The sequence below is a fragment of the Botryllus schlosseri genome, chromosome 14, assembly GCF_051294905.1.
Source record: "Botryllus schlosseri isolate E-star chromosome 14, Bs_hap1, whole genome shotgun sequence".
NCBI classification, from domain to species: domain Eukaryota; kingdom Metazoa; phylum Chordata; class Ascidiacea; order Stolidobranchia; family Styelidae; genus Botryllus; species Botryllus schlosseri.
This window is the reverse complement of record NC_137249.1, coordinates 10,737,884-10,753,761: the sequence shown is the minus strand read 5'-3', so window position 1 is coordinate 10,753,761 and position 15,878 is coordinate 10,737,884. Positions and strand designations below refer to the sequence as shown.

At 39.0% G+C, this 15,878-nt stretch overlaps 2 protein-coding genes across 7 annotated transcripts in view; one reads left to right on the top strand and one right to left on the bottom strand.

Moving 5' to 3' along the window:
- Positions 1-603: 603 nt before the first annotated feature.
- On the bottom strand, positions 604-7,242 carry LOC145455603 (vesicle-associated membrane protein 3-like). Of its 6 annotated transcripts, XM_080333586.1 has the most exons (7): positions 6,409-7,236; positions 6,178-6,318; positions 4,254-4,335; positions 3,803-3,961; positions 2,899-2,950; positions 1,517-1,549; positions 604-1,167 (listed from the first exon to the last, which is right to left on the bottom strand). In XM_080333586.1, exons 2-6 carry the CDS (start codon positions 6,207-6,209, stop codon positions 1,530-1,532), a joined length of 345 nt encoding a protein of 114 aa, XP_080189712.1. In that variant the 5' UTR covers positions 6,210-6,318; positions 6,409-7,236; the 3' UTR covers positions 604-1,167; positions 1,517-1,529. The 6 variants fall into 6 exon arrangements, with proteins under 6 accessions (XP_080189712.1, XP_080189711.1, XP_080189713.1 ...); XM_080333585.1 differs by lacking the exons at positions 1,517-1,549; positions 2,899-2,950 and adding an exon at positions 2,700-2,751 and having other exon boundaries at positions 6,409-7,206; XM_080333587.1 differs by lacking the exons at positions 1,517-1,549; positions 2,899-2,950; positions 6,178-6,318 and adding an exon at positions 2,700-2,751 and having other exon boundaries at positions 6,409-6,566.
- Positions 7,243-15,011: 7,769 nt separating this feature from the next.
- Positions 15,012-15,878, top strand: part of LOC145455596 (5-hydroxytryptamine receptor 2B-like) — a 176,945-nt gene continuing 176,078 nt past the window's right edge. The window contains exon 1 of the mRNA XM_080333573.1: positions 15,012-15,022. The gene's annotated coding sequence lies outside the window, so the exon portion shown is untranslated. The remainder of the gene's footprint in view (positions 15,023-15,878) is intronic.

Sequence of the window (15,878 nt, the reverse complement as noted above, 5' to 3'; positions counted from 1 at the left end):
TGCAAGTGTTTTACGAAACTGTTTTAAAAATGACCTACGACTCGATTCGGACAAGTTATATGTGGAAGCTGCGAAAGACTTTCAAACAAACGTAGTTAAATTCCGACGTTGCAATTAAGCGATATACTATAGCAGTATGATAGGGTCCGGAAAACAGCATTCATTCCTTACAAAGGACACCGAACAATCACTATCAAGTTAAAGATCTTTAACAGGACTTCGTGAGCTTCGCCATGCGTAAACTTCAACAGAATCACGCATAAATATGTACCGCCCAAAAGAGCAATAAATGAAGTTCACAATGATCCATTTGTATAGCATACATTACATTTGTCGTAATTAAACTTATGGTTAATTTCGATTTTTGAAGGTGCACCGGTCCGCGCGGTCAAAAAGGTTGAGAACCACTGGGTCAGACCATACTTGGCCGTTTCGACATCCTAGAATCTGTTCACTACATCACCGTTTTGTATGCATCGCTGTGTGCATGGTGCGTCTTTAGCGCATAAAAATATTAGAACCGCCGACCATTCGTCCTCATCACTGTCGCCTCTACCCACTATCTCCGAATGAACCCAAGGCTCAGAAATAACGACCAACGCATTGCACGACACTTACGTTTATTCAAATCAGAATACTCCAATGATATGGCCTATTCAATAGGTCCTACACAGGCTACCCAAAAGCAAAAACAAATTTACCTACTACCGAATACCGTACTAGAAGAATGTGCAATCGCGTACATTACAGAGAATGGGTGGCCATGACAGACCTATACCATCCGCTTTGGTCGGAAAAAACGATTACACTGATGGTCTTGTCTCAAGCAGGTTAACCTGCATGTATGTTTGATTGTGATTGCTTATTAATTGAATAATTAATCATGCCCGAAATTCAGCTGCTACATTGTATTGTGTAATTAGTTTATCCTGGGCATTCAAAACGAGTAATGCACAATCAAAAATTGAACTATAATAAGTTGTAAGTGGCTATACATATGTAAATATATATATTTATATCGAAACAGCTGACCCCCTAGTCATAATTAACAATGTCCTCTTGTACAGCGGCAGCATACAATACATCAGCGCCATATTCCAAGTGATTCTTTTAGTTGAGGTCGAAACGTTCATTCCCCGCTACCGTTGTTCCCACCAACCACAGATACTGAAGCAAAATTAACGTGTGAACGGTAGAATTACATTGTTTGAGAACGCAGGCTATACTACGCCCGTTTAAAACGTGGTGGTACATCTATTGAAAAACAAATTCCAGACGGGGCAAGCTTCTTTTTTAATATTGTGTACCATAAATTTACTTCATTGAACCACCACGATTTACAGACTGACATAACTAATGATAATGGCCGACGCAAATTCTAATTGCAGCATTTCTGTGGGTGACCAAATCCATGCTCGCTGACTTTGGGTGACATGTTCCACCATAAACACTCCCAAAATGAGTCAGGGCCCCTAAAAATGCACAGCAATATTTTTCAAAAAGTTATCTCGTTCACCTGATGAAGCTTTTTATTTTGACGTGAAGTAAACTTTACGAGGCAGCGTAAATGGAAAATTTCGGTTAATACAAGTTTAGCAGACTGCTCATCGTCAACATGCTCTCCAATATGAGAAACAACATCAATGAACAATTGTACAACAGTTCCTTGACCACAAAATCGGTACCAACGAGTGCAACAGAGATGCTAGCAAATAACCTCCCATCAGGATTGTAAAACTAGGCTATCGCAATAGAATCATTATAGGGTAGGGGCTCTGTATTGTGAATACGATGTGATCTCAAATCAAGTTGTAAGTGTAAACAACGCTTTGGTAGCACCCATTATCCTCCGCTAGCCACCATATTCTAATTTCAGCCAAGATTTTCACGAAATGTATCATTCCACTTCATAAAATATTTTCGTGAAATGTACCATTCCACTCAATATATCTCCGTGGTATCATGGTCCCACGTCATCGCTTCTAAACCCTTTGCAAAACTGCTTGCATGTATTACTTCACTATTGTATGTTCTCGACACAAAGGGTTAAGAATTGATGTGTAACCTTGATACCACAGATATATACGGAGGGAAATGGTACATTTAACAAAAATATTTTAGTTTCAGTTCGAATACAGTGATTTTCAGGGGATAACTTTCAACTAAATTTGAGACCAGATCATATTTAAAGCCCTTTAAACTGACTAAAGCGTATGTTGACATTGAATTGTTCTGCGTGTTCCACCAATCGCAGCTGTGCGTTTCATATGTAGGTCATCAGTTTTTTTTATATCAATTCAGTGTTCTCAGCACTAATCATAAGTTGGGATTTATATTTCAAATTAAAACATCACAGCAATCGAGTGCTATATTGATAAATGGATCGAAATGCATTGAAGTATTGATTTTTATTGCCAGAGATAACAAATATTGATATTAATATCCTTAAGCTCACTGACATTAGTATAATGAATTGTTGGTCTGGGACCAATCTGGAAATGAAAGGTAAGACTTCAGCAGTCGTTGCTAACCCGAGTCGCAAGGATATCTCTACTGTTCCGTAAAAAAAACTCGATCGGCCATGAATTATTAATATCTAAGTAACAAAGAAGATGGCTCTTACTGCGAATTCAGAGATCTAGCATAGTTCAAAAGCGGCGTCGGCATAATTTTAAGAAATACATAACATGCATACTCACCTATGATAATTATGAGAATAGCTAATATAACAACGATCAATATGGCCCACATCTGAAAAAGGACAAGACAAACACAAGTGTCAACATCTGATAACGGTACAGTACAGACAACAATACGCATACACAGTTCATTCTGACCAGACATCCACGGTAACCCATGCATGGATTATGGATACCATACACAATATAAAATACTTACTGACTATGATGGCAATTATTACTACGATAACCACTGCTAGTATGATAATCATCTGCAAAAGAGTTATTATTTGAGAGAAAACTATTGTCTTTAGAATCCCAGTGGCATAGATTTCAAGCATAAAAGTCTCTGTCACATCAAATACTATGGTTAGGGAAATTTTTCTATGGACCCAGTCACTAAATGTTAGCAAGGATTGAATTATATGCAGGTCATTATAAAGAAAAAATAAATGATCTTTTGTGGATGGTTAAAAATTCCTCAGTTCTTCAGATGACACTGAGACTGTGCTACATTGCTCTTTCACAAAAATGTGTGATTGAGGGCGCCGTTGGAAACATAATGCATTCGGCCACACACAACAATAGAGTTTGTGAGAGTAATCACAACACCATCGTGTCAAGTGACTTTGTGCAATAAGAAGTCAAAAAAAGAGTTGTGCATCCATATCAGACAAGACATCAGTGTGAAAAATTCGGCAAAAATTCAAAAATGGATATTTTGTAAGGTTGTAACCCAGTTCAGAATTTTGTATCTGATTTGGAAGATGATTAATCAAAATCTGCAACAAGACATGGTATACATATAGCAGCACGGTAATCTAATGCTTCAAGCATTGCATGTCTATTACCAGTACAAGACTAATTCCAAAGTTGGTCATTGGGACTGAAAACATTAGTCTTGTAATTACCATGACATTGATTCAAAAACAACATTATTTCATATGGAACTGGCAAGGGCAGCTTCTAAATTAATCAAAATGGGATAGGTAGCACCAGACAATATTGAGATCGATTTTCACGGCATTCTCAAAGACGAGAGCTAGATGAGATAGATGACGGCTACCATCCATTGCAATATCTAAGAAAATGAATGGCGAGTCAATATGTAATCGAACACTTGCCTTGCAGTTCTTCCACCAATACTTTCTCTTTAGCTTAGCAGCTTGTGTTTCGAACTGTGACGCGCCTTGCTGCAGTGCATCTGCTCTGTCGTCTAATTCTGACAATTTTTGATCTCTTTCTAACACTTTGTCGACATTGGTCCTCATGATGTCCACGACCTAAGACATTCAAAAAGCATAAGCAGAGAAACGGAGGTGGCGTTGGAATGGGCTTTGAAAGGTACAATGAGTTTGCAACCACCAGATTTGGTATGACCAAAATTCAGTGAATGCAAACATGGAGGAAACCAGGCCAGTACACGGCGCCAAGAAGTTTGATACACACATCAGTGAAACGTTAACACTATCCAAAATTCTCAAGTCCCCACACTGAGCGGAAAATTTTGGTAAGTTGTGTTGCAGGGCATCAGTCTGCGAAGAAATTGAAAAACTGTATAAAAATCATGCTGACCTCGTCAACCTGTGCTTGCGTTTGCTGCAATTTTTTGCTGCTGGTCCCAGAAGGACCACTTCCATCAGTGCCTCCATATGACCTGGCCAACAATAATTGATATACAAGTTTACATATTGGTACACAAGACATTTTGGATTACTGGGAGAGGGATTATAGATTGGACAGGACATACATGATTGGACAAACCATCACAGTACCGGACCGGCACATATAATATGAAATAACAAGTGACTTCTATCTGAACAACAGAATACCATTGAAGTTGAAAATGAGGGTCTGTAAAAAAAGCAGTGTTCTTAATCGCAAGTAAGTTTTGAAAAATGCTGATATGCCTCTCATGTCTGGGTGCTGGAGCTTAAATCAACGACTCTTATGGTTAAGACTTCAATGACATCCCATGTTATTGTTAGACTACACGTTGATGATGTGGCAGTCAGAAAAACAGTGATTGAAGTGAAAATGTAGACAAAGAGAGAGAGACCAACAATGATAGTAAGACAACATGGGAATCCAGCATTGTGGCAAACGATTATAGCTCGTAAACGTAAAGGCTGAGAATCCATCGATTGTATGTATAGATTGTGAAATAATTGCACAAGTCAATACCCGAAACATCAGATGGGATCAACAGCAAGAATGGGGATATATCAAACGCATATCAGCTCCCAGTTGAGCAATTTGGACACAATTCAATATCGCATCGAACGGCTGATGTAGAACACAGTTCACAATGGTTTATCAAGAGTATTATCTCTGCCTAATTGATCTTCCTATTAATAGTTCAAGTTAGCCAAGATAATAGAGGGACTAATAATAACAGTGGAATAAAATGATACTTTAATATGTGTCAAGTGATCATTAATAAAATCTATAAAAATACCCTATCCTTGAGCATGCAAGTTCACATATTAACCTCAGCGAAATGCATCGGTATAGCACAGCAAGATAACAGATGGCTATATCCCTCATAGAGACCAGCTTATGTACCACCGAAGAAATCAATAAATCAATAGGAATCTATTGCAGATTTCCCATGAAATGGGTGTCTCCCTCTCACATACGCATGAAATGAAGATGCACTCCGCTAATCAGTAAGGCACATGCACCATATGCTCTTTCCAATACCAACTCCAATAAATATAATGAACGATGTGAGTGTGACATTGTCAAAGTTGGTTGAACATCAAGCTAATTCGTCCATATCAAAAGAAGAATGCATTAGGTTGATCAGTAACTTGAATATCGCAAACAAAACATAAATTAGGAGGACCAGCAGTCCATCACCATACCACAGATTATATATTTTAACTTCTATGTTGCGATTGGGCCTATTTGCATAAGGTATCTTGTGATGTCGTATAAGTATCTGTTTATAGGCAGGAAATCATATTATTTCACCATTAATGCAGTTTCTATTGGCCTATGGCCTACATGATTCAACACATGCAGTTCACTAGGCCTACAACATCATGCATTAAATCTATCAGGCTTTCTAAATTCTACAGTTCACACAAGGTATTGATATATCATAGTACCCAGTAAATTGGTAAGAATATCGTATGGCGGGCTTCAAGAAACAATGCCACAAAATCCCCTAATATAACAAATGCCCTGATTTACAGAAATTCCTACTCTTCTCTTGCTGAAGTTGAACGTAGGCCAACTTTACTACAAACATTCCCACATCAAGTATAGTTTAGATTCCAATATAACATATATTATATTGTGACATTAAGAATGCTACACTATTTTAAAAATCCATGTCATCTGTATACATAAACAAGCCTATTCTTCCCTTCCCCAGTACAGTGGTTACCAATACCTCAACATGTTAAAAGAACAGTGAACAACATCAATTTTTTCACTGATAAACAAAAACGAACAACCAATCCAACATACCGGAAACCACTTGGTCATTTACCTTTCGTTGGGGATAGCCTGATAGTTAGCCATTAGTACGTACTCCTGTGTTCTATCTTGCAGTATAGGAATAAATTCTTTGGTTCAGAATGAATTCCAACCCAGTAGGCAAATATTAGATGAGGGAAGAATGACAAGCACACTGAAAGGAAGTGCAGGATACTATCTATGATGCAGAGCAATTGAAAAAATAGGCATGCAACTTGAAAAAATTAACACACTCGTTACTCACATGATTACAATAAAGTTGATTGCTGGATAATTCCTCGATAAATGATTAAGTTCACAAAACTGTCATACTAGAAACTGAAATAAAATCTTGAAACTTGAATTTACAGGCCTCAGGAATGCTGCTCATTTTTGCAACATATTGGTATGCTACAATCATGCACAAATAACAGGCCTGTTACTAAATCACAGCCTGGACAATGTCGGGAGATGATGCAAATGCATTAATCATACACTTGAAATTGTTCAGTGGGACCAATATACAACCAACATATTTTGGGGTAATGTTTTCTGAGGTGGTTTTATACCTTCGTGGTACAGATGGAATTGATACAATTGCGTATTAGCAAGCATTTTTTCTCAAAATTGCCTTTCAATAGAACAGTTACTCTCCAATTCGACAAATAACATTAAACGTAGTAAGCTGCCGCTGTAATATGACAGCTTCATGTTGGGTTTATTCCGAATTCAAAGATAAGTAAAGAGTAAATCTCACATTATTAGTTATTGTATTGATGCACTAAAGCAAATTATCAAAACTGAGATGGTGACAACACTAGAAGCCTTGACTGTGAAACAGATTCTCAGGATTTTTCTGTACCTAGGCTGCAAGAGGCTATAACCACTCAACAGAATTTTTGCTGTAGTATGGCTATAAAATAAGCACACTTTTTTACATAAACCACTGAGAACTAAGTCCAAAGAAACCAGGACGCGAGTTCATGAGACAGTGAAACGACATACAAAAGGGTATATTATACAGAAGTATGCAATATATCATCCTCCAGAAATGTTACAATGTTGACATCGAATGGGTGATATGTAACGATATAGCATTAAAGGGGCACTGCGCTCTAAAAATGATGTGGTCTCAAATTGAAGGTAAAAACGAACAAAAATTTTTGGCCGCAGCCATTTCCTTCAGAACGCCACCGTAATGGAGCTGCAATTTATTGAAATTTCTACAAGACCAGCTGCCGCGGCTGCTTAACCCGTTACATGGCACAATGCCTTAATCGTCGCACTTGCTCGACGCGATAAGGCAGTCACGCAGAGAACGAAACTTAGACACATTTCCTTCATAACATCGGCTGACAACTATCTAAAATTCGCTCTCCGCGTGACTGCCTAATAGCGTCGAGCAAGTGCGACGGTGCAGATATCGTGCCATGTAACGGGTTAAGCAGCCGCGGCAGCTGGTCTTGTAGAAATTTCAATAAATTGCAGCTCCATTACGGTGGCGTTCTGAAGGAAATGGCTGCGGCCAACAATTTTTGTTCGTTTTTACCTTCAATTTGAGACCACATCATTTTTAGAGCACAGTGCCCCTTTAATGTTGAAAATCATTAAATTCTTCAAGGACATTGACATATTTCTACTTCAATCTGAACAGCATTGCCATTCTGGGTGTAATCTCGTTAACGTTTGAACAATTGATTGCGCACGACATAGTTCCCTGTACGGCCAGGGCCAAATCTATGTGATTATCATTCAATGGTGACAGCGTCCTTGACTTTGCGAAATCATGTCATGGCATTCTAGTCGTGTCATATGTAAGATAGGGAAGCCACTGAATAATTGGAATTTGAAATGATTTCATAACCGCAAAATTCAGGTGGTCATAATAGTGTGTCAATATTCTTTAAATAATTTGTATTGTTATCTTAATCTACAGTCAAGTATGGTCGTCATTGGAAATAGGCATATTTATTCATTTATTCGACAGATTCAATGTACTCCACAAGGAAATAGAAAATTAGATGGCATTGGATGAGGGTTTCCTTGAATTTTTTTTTGCAAATAGCTTTCAAATATATGACGGACTACTTCAGTAACATTATCAAGTCACAGGAGACCTATCATAGACCCCTGAACTGTAAATCCCATCATACGGTATGATGCTAATATGGGCAGTATTTAAGGGGTTTGATTTAGGACCCTCAATTCACTACCTTCAACAATTGATCCGTAAGTCAACATCACCCAGGATAAACTGCGATATAACCACAAAATTCCGTGAGGATTAAATCGCATTGGATTAACAAAGTATCAAAAAGCTGCTAGAAAAGTATTGGCAGGCACTGAGAGTGGAATTGGTGGCAAACGTCACGCGCAACTTTTCATTCAATTCTTTAATTATTCTATGGAAGAAACCCTTCCGTCACGCGCAACTTATTGACGAAAACAACCACCGATTCCAGGCAACAGGCAGTATGACAAGTCTCGAATCTTAGCACTGGTAATTCTAGATTATAATTTACTGGAAGTAGTGGGCCTATCCATGAAAGCAACTGTCACAACAATTGTAAAAATATAATTCTCAATGTTCCCTTGGATACGAAAATATGCATAACTACAATAGCGAAGCAATGCACTATTAGTGCAATGTACCGATAGTTTCATGAATGTGGTAAGGGGCGGAAGTCGCGGAACGAACACAGGCCCTACAACACAACACTGCTCAATATTGTTGGTTGGTATAACGAAGGAAGCGCCGAATATGATATACGTTTTAGGAATAAGTATGATATGAGCTTTCGATGTATACATGAGAAATGAGCATGCATATTGCATATAACGTAGTCAATGAATAATTATGCATATAGGTTTTCAACAAAAATCGCAATATAGCCTATGTGAAATCATCAATTGTTTACTCCATGGGGTAAAACCAAATGAGTTCAAAATATAACCGCATGTAGGCTACATTCGATAGAAGTAAAATAGATTCACTATAGAATGTAAACGTGGAATGGCAGCGACCGATTTTGCAGCTTCGTTCCGCTTCGCTGAAGCTTTACTCAGACTTATTTTACGGCAGCTACTGTAGGATTTCTGGGAATCCAAAAGTCGTCTTCCAGAGTACGGAATTCAATGAATCTGGTCTTGATCGAAAGCTACTGTCACACTGACTCCGAAAATGTAAATGAAAATATAAACAGGCACTGAACCGCTTAGAATTCGCCCTCCAAGTCTGAATTATCGGCATTGTCCGAACAATCGAAGAGCCGCAATGGGTCATTGTTATGGTCATTGTTTTGCGGTCATCCGATTGTTCTGAACAATGCAGATTTTAGATGTTGAGGGTGATTTTTCATCCAAGTACGGAGCCTGACCGTATTTTGACTGATATTTTCGGAATCAGTGCGACAGTAGCTTTCGATCAAGTCCAGATTCAGTAGATTCTGAGCTCTTGAAGACAGCTTCTGGATTGCCAGAAATCCTACAGTAGCTGCCGTAAAATAAGTCAGAGTAAAGCTTCAGCGAAGCGGAACGAAGCTGCAAAATCGGTCGTTGCCATTCCACGTTTACATTCTATAGATTCACGGTTAGTGTCCCATAGCGAAATAATGTCATAAAATGTAGGGGCAGACTCAAAACACAAATGCAGGCCTACTGTCAGTTTTGAAAACGACATAGACTCACGACGACAAATTCCCTTATATCAAAATTCTCACGCCATTTTCTTGTATATCGCTAAAACCAAGTCCAATGCCCGCGCTCCTCACACGTCGAACCCACCTCGGAACACGAAGTCACGAGATCAGGAATCAACAACAGTTGAATGTTCGATTATATTGATCCACCTAAGCTTTGCTCGAGCATCGATGCATAACGAGTTATCGATTTCTTATTTCTCAACGAATGCATGATGTTCCGATAGCGCCATCTTGCGCAGGTTCAATGCCAATTTTTCCTATATCAAGATGTGACCGATTAAACTATAGATAACTAACCTACGTAGGTTAGTTACTTATAATTAAACTCCACACGCTCTCTCACACTTTCACTCATGCTCACCAATTCAATAAAAAATTAAGTTTACAGAGTTAATTTTAAGTACTTTATTATACTTTTGTTGAAATTTTAGAATGACTATGATTCAAGCAAAAGTTCATCATCATCGCCGGTTTTGTTATCATCTTTGGATACTATAATAAAAGAAAGGAAAGAAGGAGTCGAAACGACTTGATGAAGCCAGGGATATCTAGGAGGGTTGTAACCAAGTCAGAGTCACAAGTCAATTTTACTTTCATAGTTTTGGGACTCGAGTCATTTTCACTTCAACACCGAGTCATGCAGGTCCGAGTCCAAGTGAATATATTCAATCAATAATAGTCAGATTATATGTTAATCTGATTAGTCACATTTTGATAATCTGATCAACATACGATGCGATGTAATGAACAGATATAGGAGAATGCCGAACGACCAGTTACTGGCATCCACCTCGACCTAGTGTCCGACGTCACAGTTCTTTTTCGATGTTAATGTATATTCCGCGGATCTTTCCATTCCTTGTAAGTGCGTTCTTTCATTGCGCCTTTTTTGCGCTTTTTTTGTCACCGTAAGAACAGCGACGTGGAGGAAGAGGGACCCCGGGTAAACCTCTGACGCGAAATCGAGTAGCATGGCGCTTATCCTCACCACTATGCTAGGGTTACCATATTTCTGTGACCCAAATTCCTGGCACTTTTAGCGCCCACTAGTGGATTTTAGAATGAGTTACAGTAAGCATAGTGTCTGTCAATATGACCTCACACTAGCAAAGCTTTGCTTATAGACCGAAAATGGTCACGATCCGGTTCAAGAGTATGTGGCTGTGTGCTGTGTAACCGGGACCGAAACCACATTGTTTCAGCCCCTTCCCGCCCAAATAAACAATGATTTCTGGCCAACCATGGGGGGATCGATGCAACTTATGGAGGGCTTGCTATATGCATCTGGTCATTAAATTTTTTGAATGAATTCTGTCAATAATATTGGTTCTTCCATATATTACCATATATAGTTTAATCCTCTCTCAGCCCACATGATGAAAGTTAGCGGTAGAGCTTATACAGGATGATGACTTCGAAAATACATGGAGCGTAATTGTACATCGTTAAGTCATGTTCATGTCACACCGAAAAGATTGTTTATCAGGCTTATGCCGGTGCGCACCACGGAGCTTTATAAGCACCCCACATCCAGTGGTTTCCAACCTTTTATGGTTGCGACTTCATCTCCAATTTGAAAATGTTCTATGGCCCAGATCATAATTTGACGAGCTGATTACTAAGAGAAATCAGCACCTTTGCCCAGACTTGCTCACGGGATATTTTGGAAGCTGATTACGCTCAACATCTGCGCGAACCCCAGCATAAATGCAAACGACCCCCAAGTTTGGAACTACAATCTTTGAATAAAGCATTTTATCGGCCTTAAACATGTCTCCTTTAATGTCTCCGCGTTCACCTTTAATTGCGATTACGATCAGGCTTATTTCAGTACATGAAGGTTATTTTAGATTGATTGCAGTTTTTGCGAAAGTGGTAGTACCCATATCAAAATCAGTAAATGTGATAGTAAATCGCATGACGACGCGCGACGAAAAATATCATGTAGCATATAAATGTCCCCCAAAAGAATGTTATTATACAGTGGCGGCTCGTCCTGGGGCATTACCCCACCTAAAATTCTGTTCAATAACAATTCTTTACCATTTATAGACTCACAGCAATCTATATATACCGAAATCACAGCGAAAATCGTATTCCTCTTGTCCTTTCGCTTGTAAATGCCCATATATAGCGAAGTCTCTGCGAAAATCGAGTTCTCTTCCGCGTTTTCGCTTTGCGAATGCCTATAGCCGGGGCATGCCCCGGTAGCGCTCATAACAAGCTTTCACTGTCTATTCTCTCAAAGCCGCGCACAATAAAGAAACGGTGATTTACTCTCTCCTATTCATAAAATTACCGAGCAACCGGGGCAACACAGCCTACTTGCCCTTAAGGTGTGATGTAACAATCGTATCTATATCTGAACTCGGTTACCGTCATATGCGTTGAGTCGATATTTGTTGGTATAGGTCGATTTTGATGGTGTTTCACTCCATGATAATTCTTGAAACTTGGTATGTCATGTCGTGATGGTGGTATTTAACACTGTCCTAAGTTTTAGGGTTTATACTCAAAGTTTAGGGTAGTAATTCCGATTCCGAAGTTGAGTGTGTGCTGATCCGTCATGTATCGCAAACAGATTTTACTCAAAAGCCGGTATTGGTGTCCATTGATTTTGACGATGTTCCATACCGAGATCAGTCATGACATTTGGTACAGTAAGTCTTAATGTTAGTATCGAACGCTGTACCAAGTTTCAAGTTTGTCACTGAACTATGTCAGTGGTAATTTCGTTTCCTAAGTCGAGTGAGAGCTGACTCGTCATTTATCGCAAACATATTTTACGCAAAGCCGGTATTGGTCTCCATTGATTTTAACATGCTCCTCAGCTAGATCCGTCATGAGCTTTTGCATGGTACATCTTGATTTTAGTATCGAACGCTGTGCCAAGTCTCAAGGTTGGTACTCAATGATTCGGGCAGCAATTTCGTTATCAAGGTCGAGTATGGTAGAGATGTGCGCTGATCTGACACTTAGCCTACCTATAACGCATTGCGGATTTCATGCAAAAGCCGGTGTATCTGTGTTAACGCTAACTGTGTTCCATACTGAGATAGTTGATGAGATGATGATATCATGAAGCAGTTTACTAACATCCTCGGTTTGCATTTATCATCATCATCATCATTGGTTTATTAGCAACTATTTAGTTTTATTTTATATTCTTCAATGTCAATTTCACTATAGATAACTAACCTACGTAGGTTATTTATCTATAATTTCACCGTGCAATTGTGGCCTTCAGGCCATTTGCTTACAATTACAATCCCTGTCAAGCTCGATAGCTGTTTCGTTTTCGATGGCGGCTAACAGCTGATCGCTTGATCAGCCTATTCCTCAGTAAATTTTACGCAAAATTCGGTGTTGGTCTGTTCGTATTAATTTTGACTGTGTACCATACCGAAAACGGTCATGAGGCTACTTCTCGATGATTTCATGTAACAGTGTACCAAGTTTTCGGCTTTCAATCACGTATTTATTCGGTAATATATTTTCCAAAGGCGATTTTGCAGCAGACATATAGACACTATAGTCTATAGACCGTAAGCCGTATGTGCCGTGTGACAGTCTCCAGCCTCAAGGCCAAAATCTCCTATGCTGCACCGGCACCGAATTACGGAGGCTGCTATCCGTAGTTCTTCAGAATGATGTTTTGTATTCAATATGACATATCCAATCTATGAGATAACAATTGCGTATGTGTCCGAACTCGTTGACCTTTCCAGTTAGGCTTACGCAATCTCTCGAGTTATAGCCATTTCCATTTCTGCAGATAAATTGTCAGGTGTAGCGCGAACATGAACCGTGTCGAATCTTTGTTCCGCACGCCGTTTACGCAGTTACCACACTTCAAGTCACAGCTCACCAGCTGACCTCTCGCGGCACATACGTTAAAATCACTGTTGTCGTTCGTGTTACCGTACCACTATACAACTCGTACCACACGTACCACTCTATAGCAGACTTGGACAACTAGAAAATTTTCAGCTTTTCTGAATTAGATTAGAATTAGAATTAGAGCTACACAGTTTTTCCAAATTAAATTAGAATTAGAATTAGAGCTACACAGCTTTTTCCAAATTAGATTAGAATTAGAATTACAGCTACTAAGCTTTTTCCAAATTAGATTAGAATTTGAATTACTCAGTTCCCAAAAACTTGGAAATTGAATGAAGTTGTATATGGGAAATGAATACAGCAAAATTCAGTTCATATCAAATCACAGTGGGTGGTGCAAAAGGCCGTCAGGCGATAAGCGTCACATATTTTTGTTTAATAAACAACAACAACAACAACAGTGCATTCCCATACCCATGAGAGTTGTTAACTTCTGTACACCAAGCTTGGCTCGATTTTTATTATACTTTAATGAAATATTACTTCTTTTATGGTAACCATGGGCACCGCCCATGTTAGTCAGAACGGCGATGTACTAACGTAAAGTTTTAAAAACTAGAATGTTGTTCGCACAATACAAGCTACTCTAGCAGGCTATTATTCGTCATAATATCTACGATGACTGTGCGGTGTAAGTAAGGCGATGGCGGTTTGGCACTGGATTTCCCTGCGCAAGAGGAGATATTCTTGTTAACTCACTGAAATAGTGCAATATGCCTCGGACAAAGAGACATTTTCAGGAAAACAATAATTAGATTAGAACTAGATTTAGAGAATAGGGACATTTGACAAATTAGATTAGAATTAGAATTAGAGCATCGAGACGTTTCACAAATTAGATTAGAATTAGATTACTGGCACTTCGCTCTAATTTAGTGAAATTAGACAACTAGAATTATCTAGTTGTCCAAGTATGCTCTATAGTACCACCATAGTGTCCTATATGGTGTCGACACAAGCAAATCGCACGGTTCAATGAAATTGTAACACGTCACAGTTTCCATTTGGCTACAGGCAATAGGCCTTTTGCAGGACTTCGATCACGTGACTAGATACGCATAGCAACAACAAATTGGTTAGCAAGCTACTTTCTCGCGCACCTGCTTCAGTGCTAAATATCGCATAGTGTACTGTTGATTTCTGGTTGTAAACGTTTCGGAAATTTGTTGTAGAAGTCATCAGAGATTCACCTATGCTAGATGTCAATCCTGTACAAAGCATTTAGAATGATATCGTCAGAATTACGCAGAAATCCATCGGTAACGTAGTTGTATTACGGTACTCAACTCTGATCATATGTACCTAAATTTATGCATTTGAAGTGCAGCGATTGGCTTATATTCTGGTAAGAGTATTTGTTAGTTCAAGCAGTACTATTTGTCTGTTGTGGGGCCTGATTTTGGATGGAAGATATGACTGAAGCAGCCGGGATCCGCAAGGATCAGGATATACTGTCTGCTGGTTTGGGTGCTGGCGTGCTGCTATAAAACAAATGTCGCTGAACACATCGGAAGTATCTTTTGGGAAAACCTGCCGTCAAGACTAAGCAAATCAGTGCACTTTATTGTTGCCTTATACAATGCCGATTTTATTACCACTACGTCGCAACTGCGATTGAAGTGGATTTGGCAAATCACACTCGATTTTGATAAATAGTTGATGTCACATAGGTGCGATATTTACCGAACTAAGGGAAGTAACTATCATATAACTCTTAGAGCAGCTCAAACGCAGTGACAAGATCGGTCATCCTATACCCAGACGTGGTCAACGTGGTCATTGTTGGGAACCGAGTAGAAGTAATGCCTTAATTTATACTCCAGTACAAGTAGCACTAATTACTTCCAGAACATGTCCAAAGTACTTCAAATGGAAGTAGAAATGAATTTCTGAAAAGCGGTCAAGAAATTCGTTACATGAAGTAGATTTGGTTGAGGGTCACTTAGTTTTAGAAATTGATGCCATGTGACAACTGTAAACATTGCATGTTGCATCTTCTTGATCAACGCAAAAGGGTGATGACACCACAAATAAGTGCAATTTTCAAAAATTAATTTAGTTACGTTGGTACTGGGGCTATTTTGCCCAGTTGTTATGACAACCTCACGCTTGAAGGGGATGCAATCATGCGCCA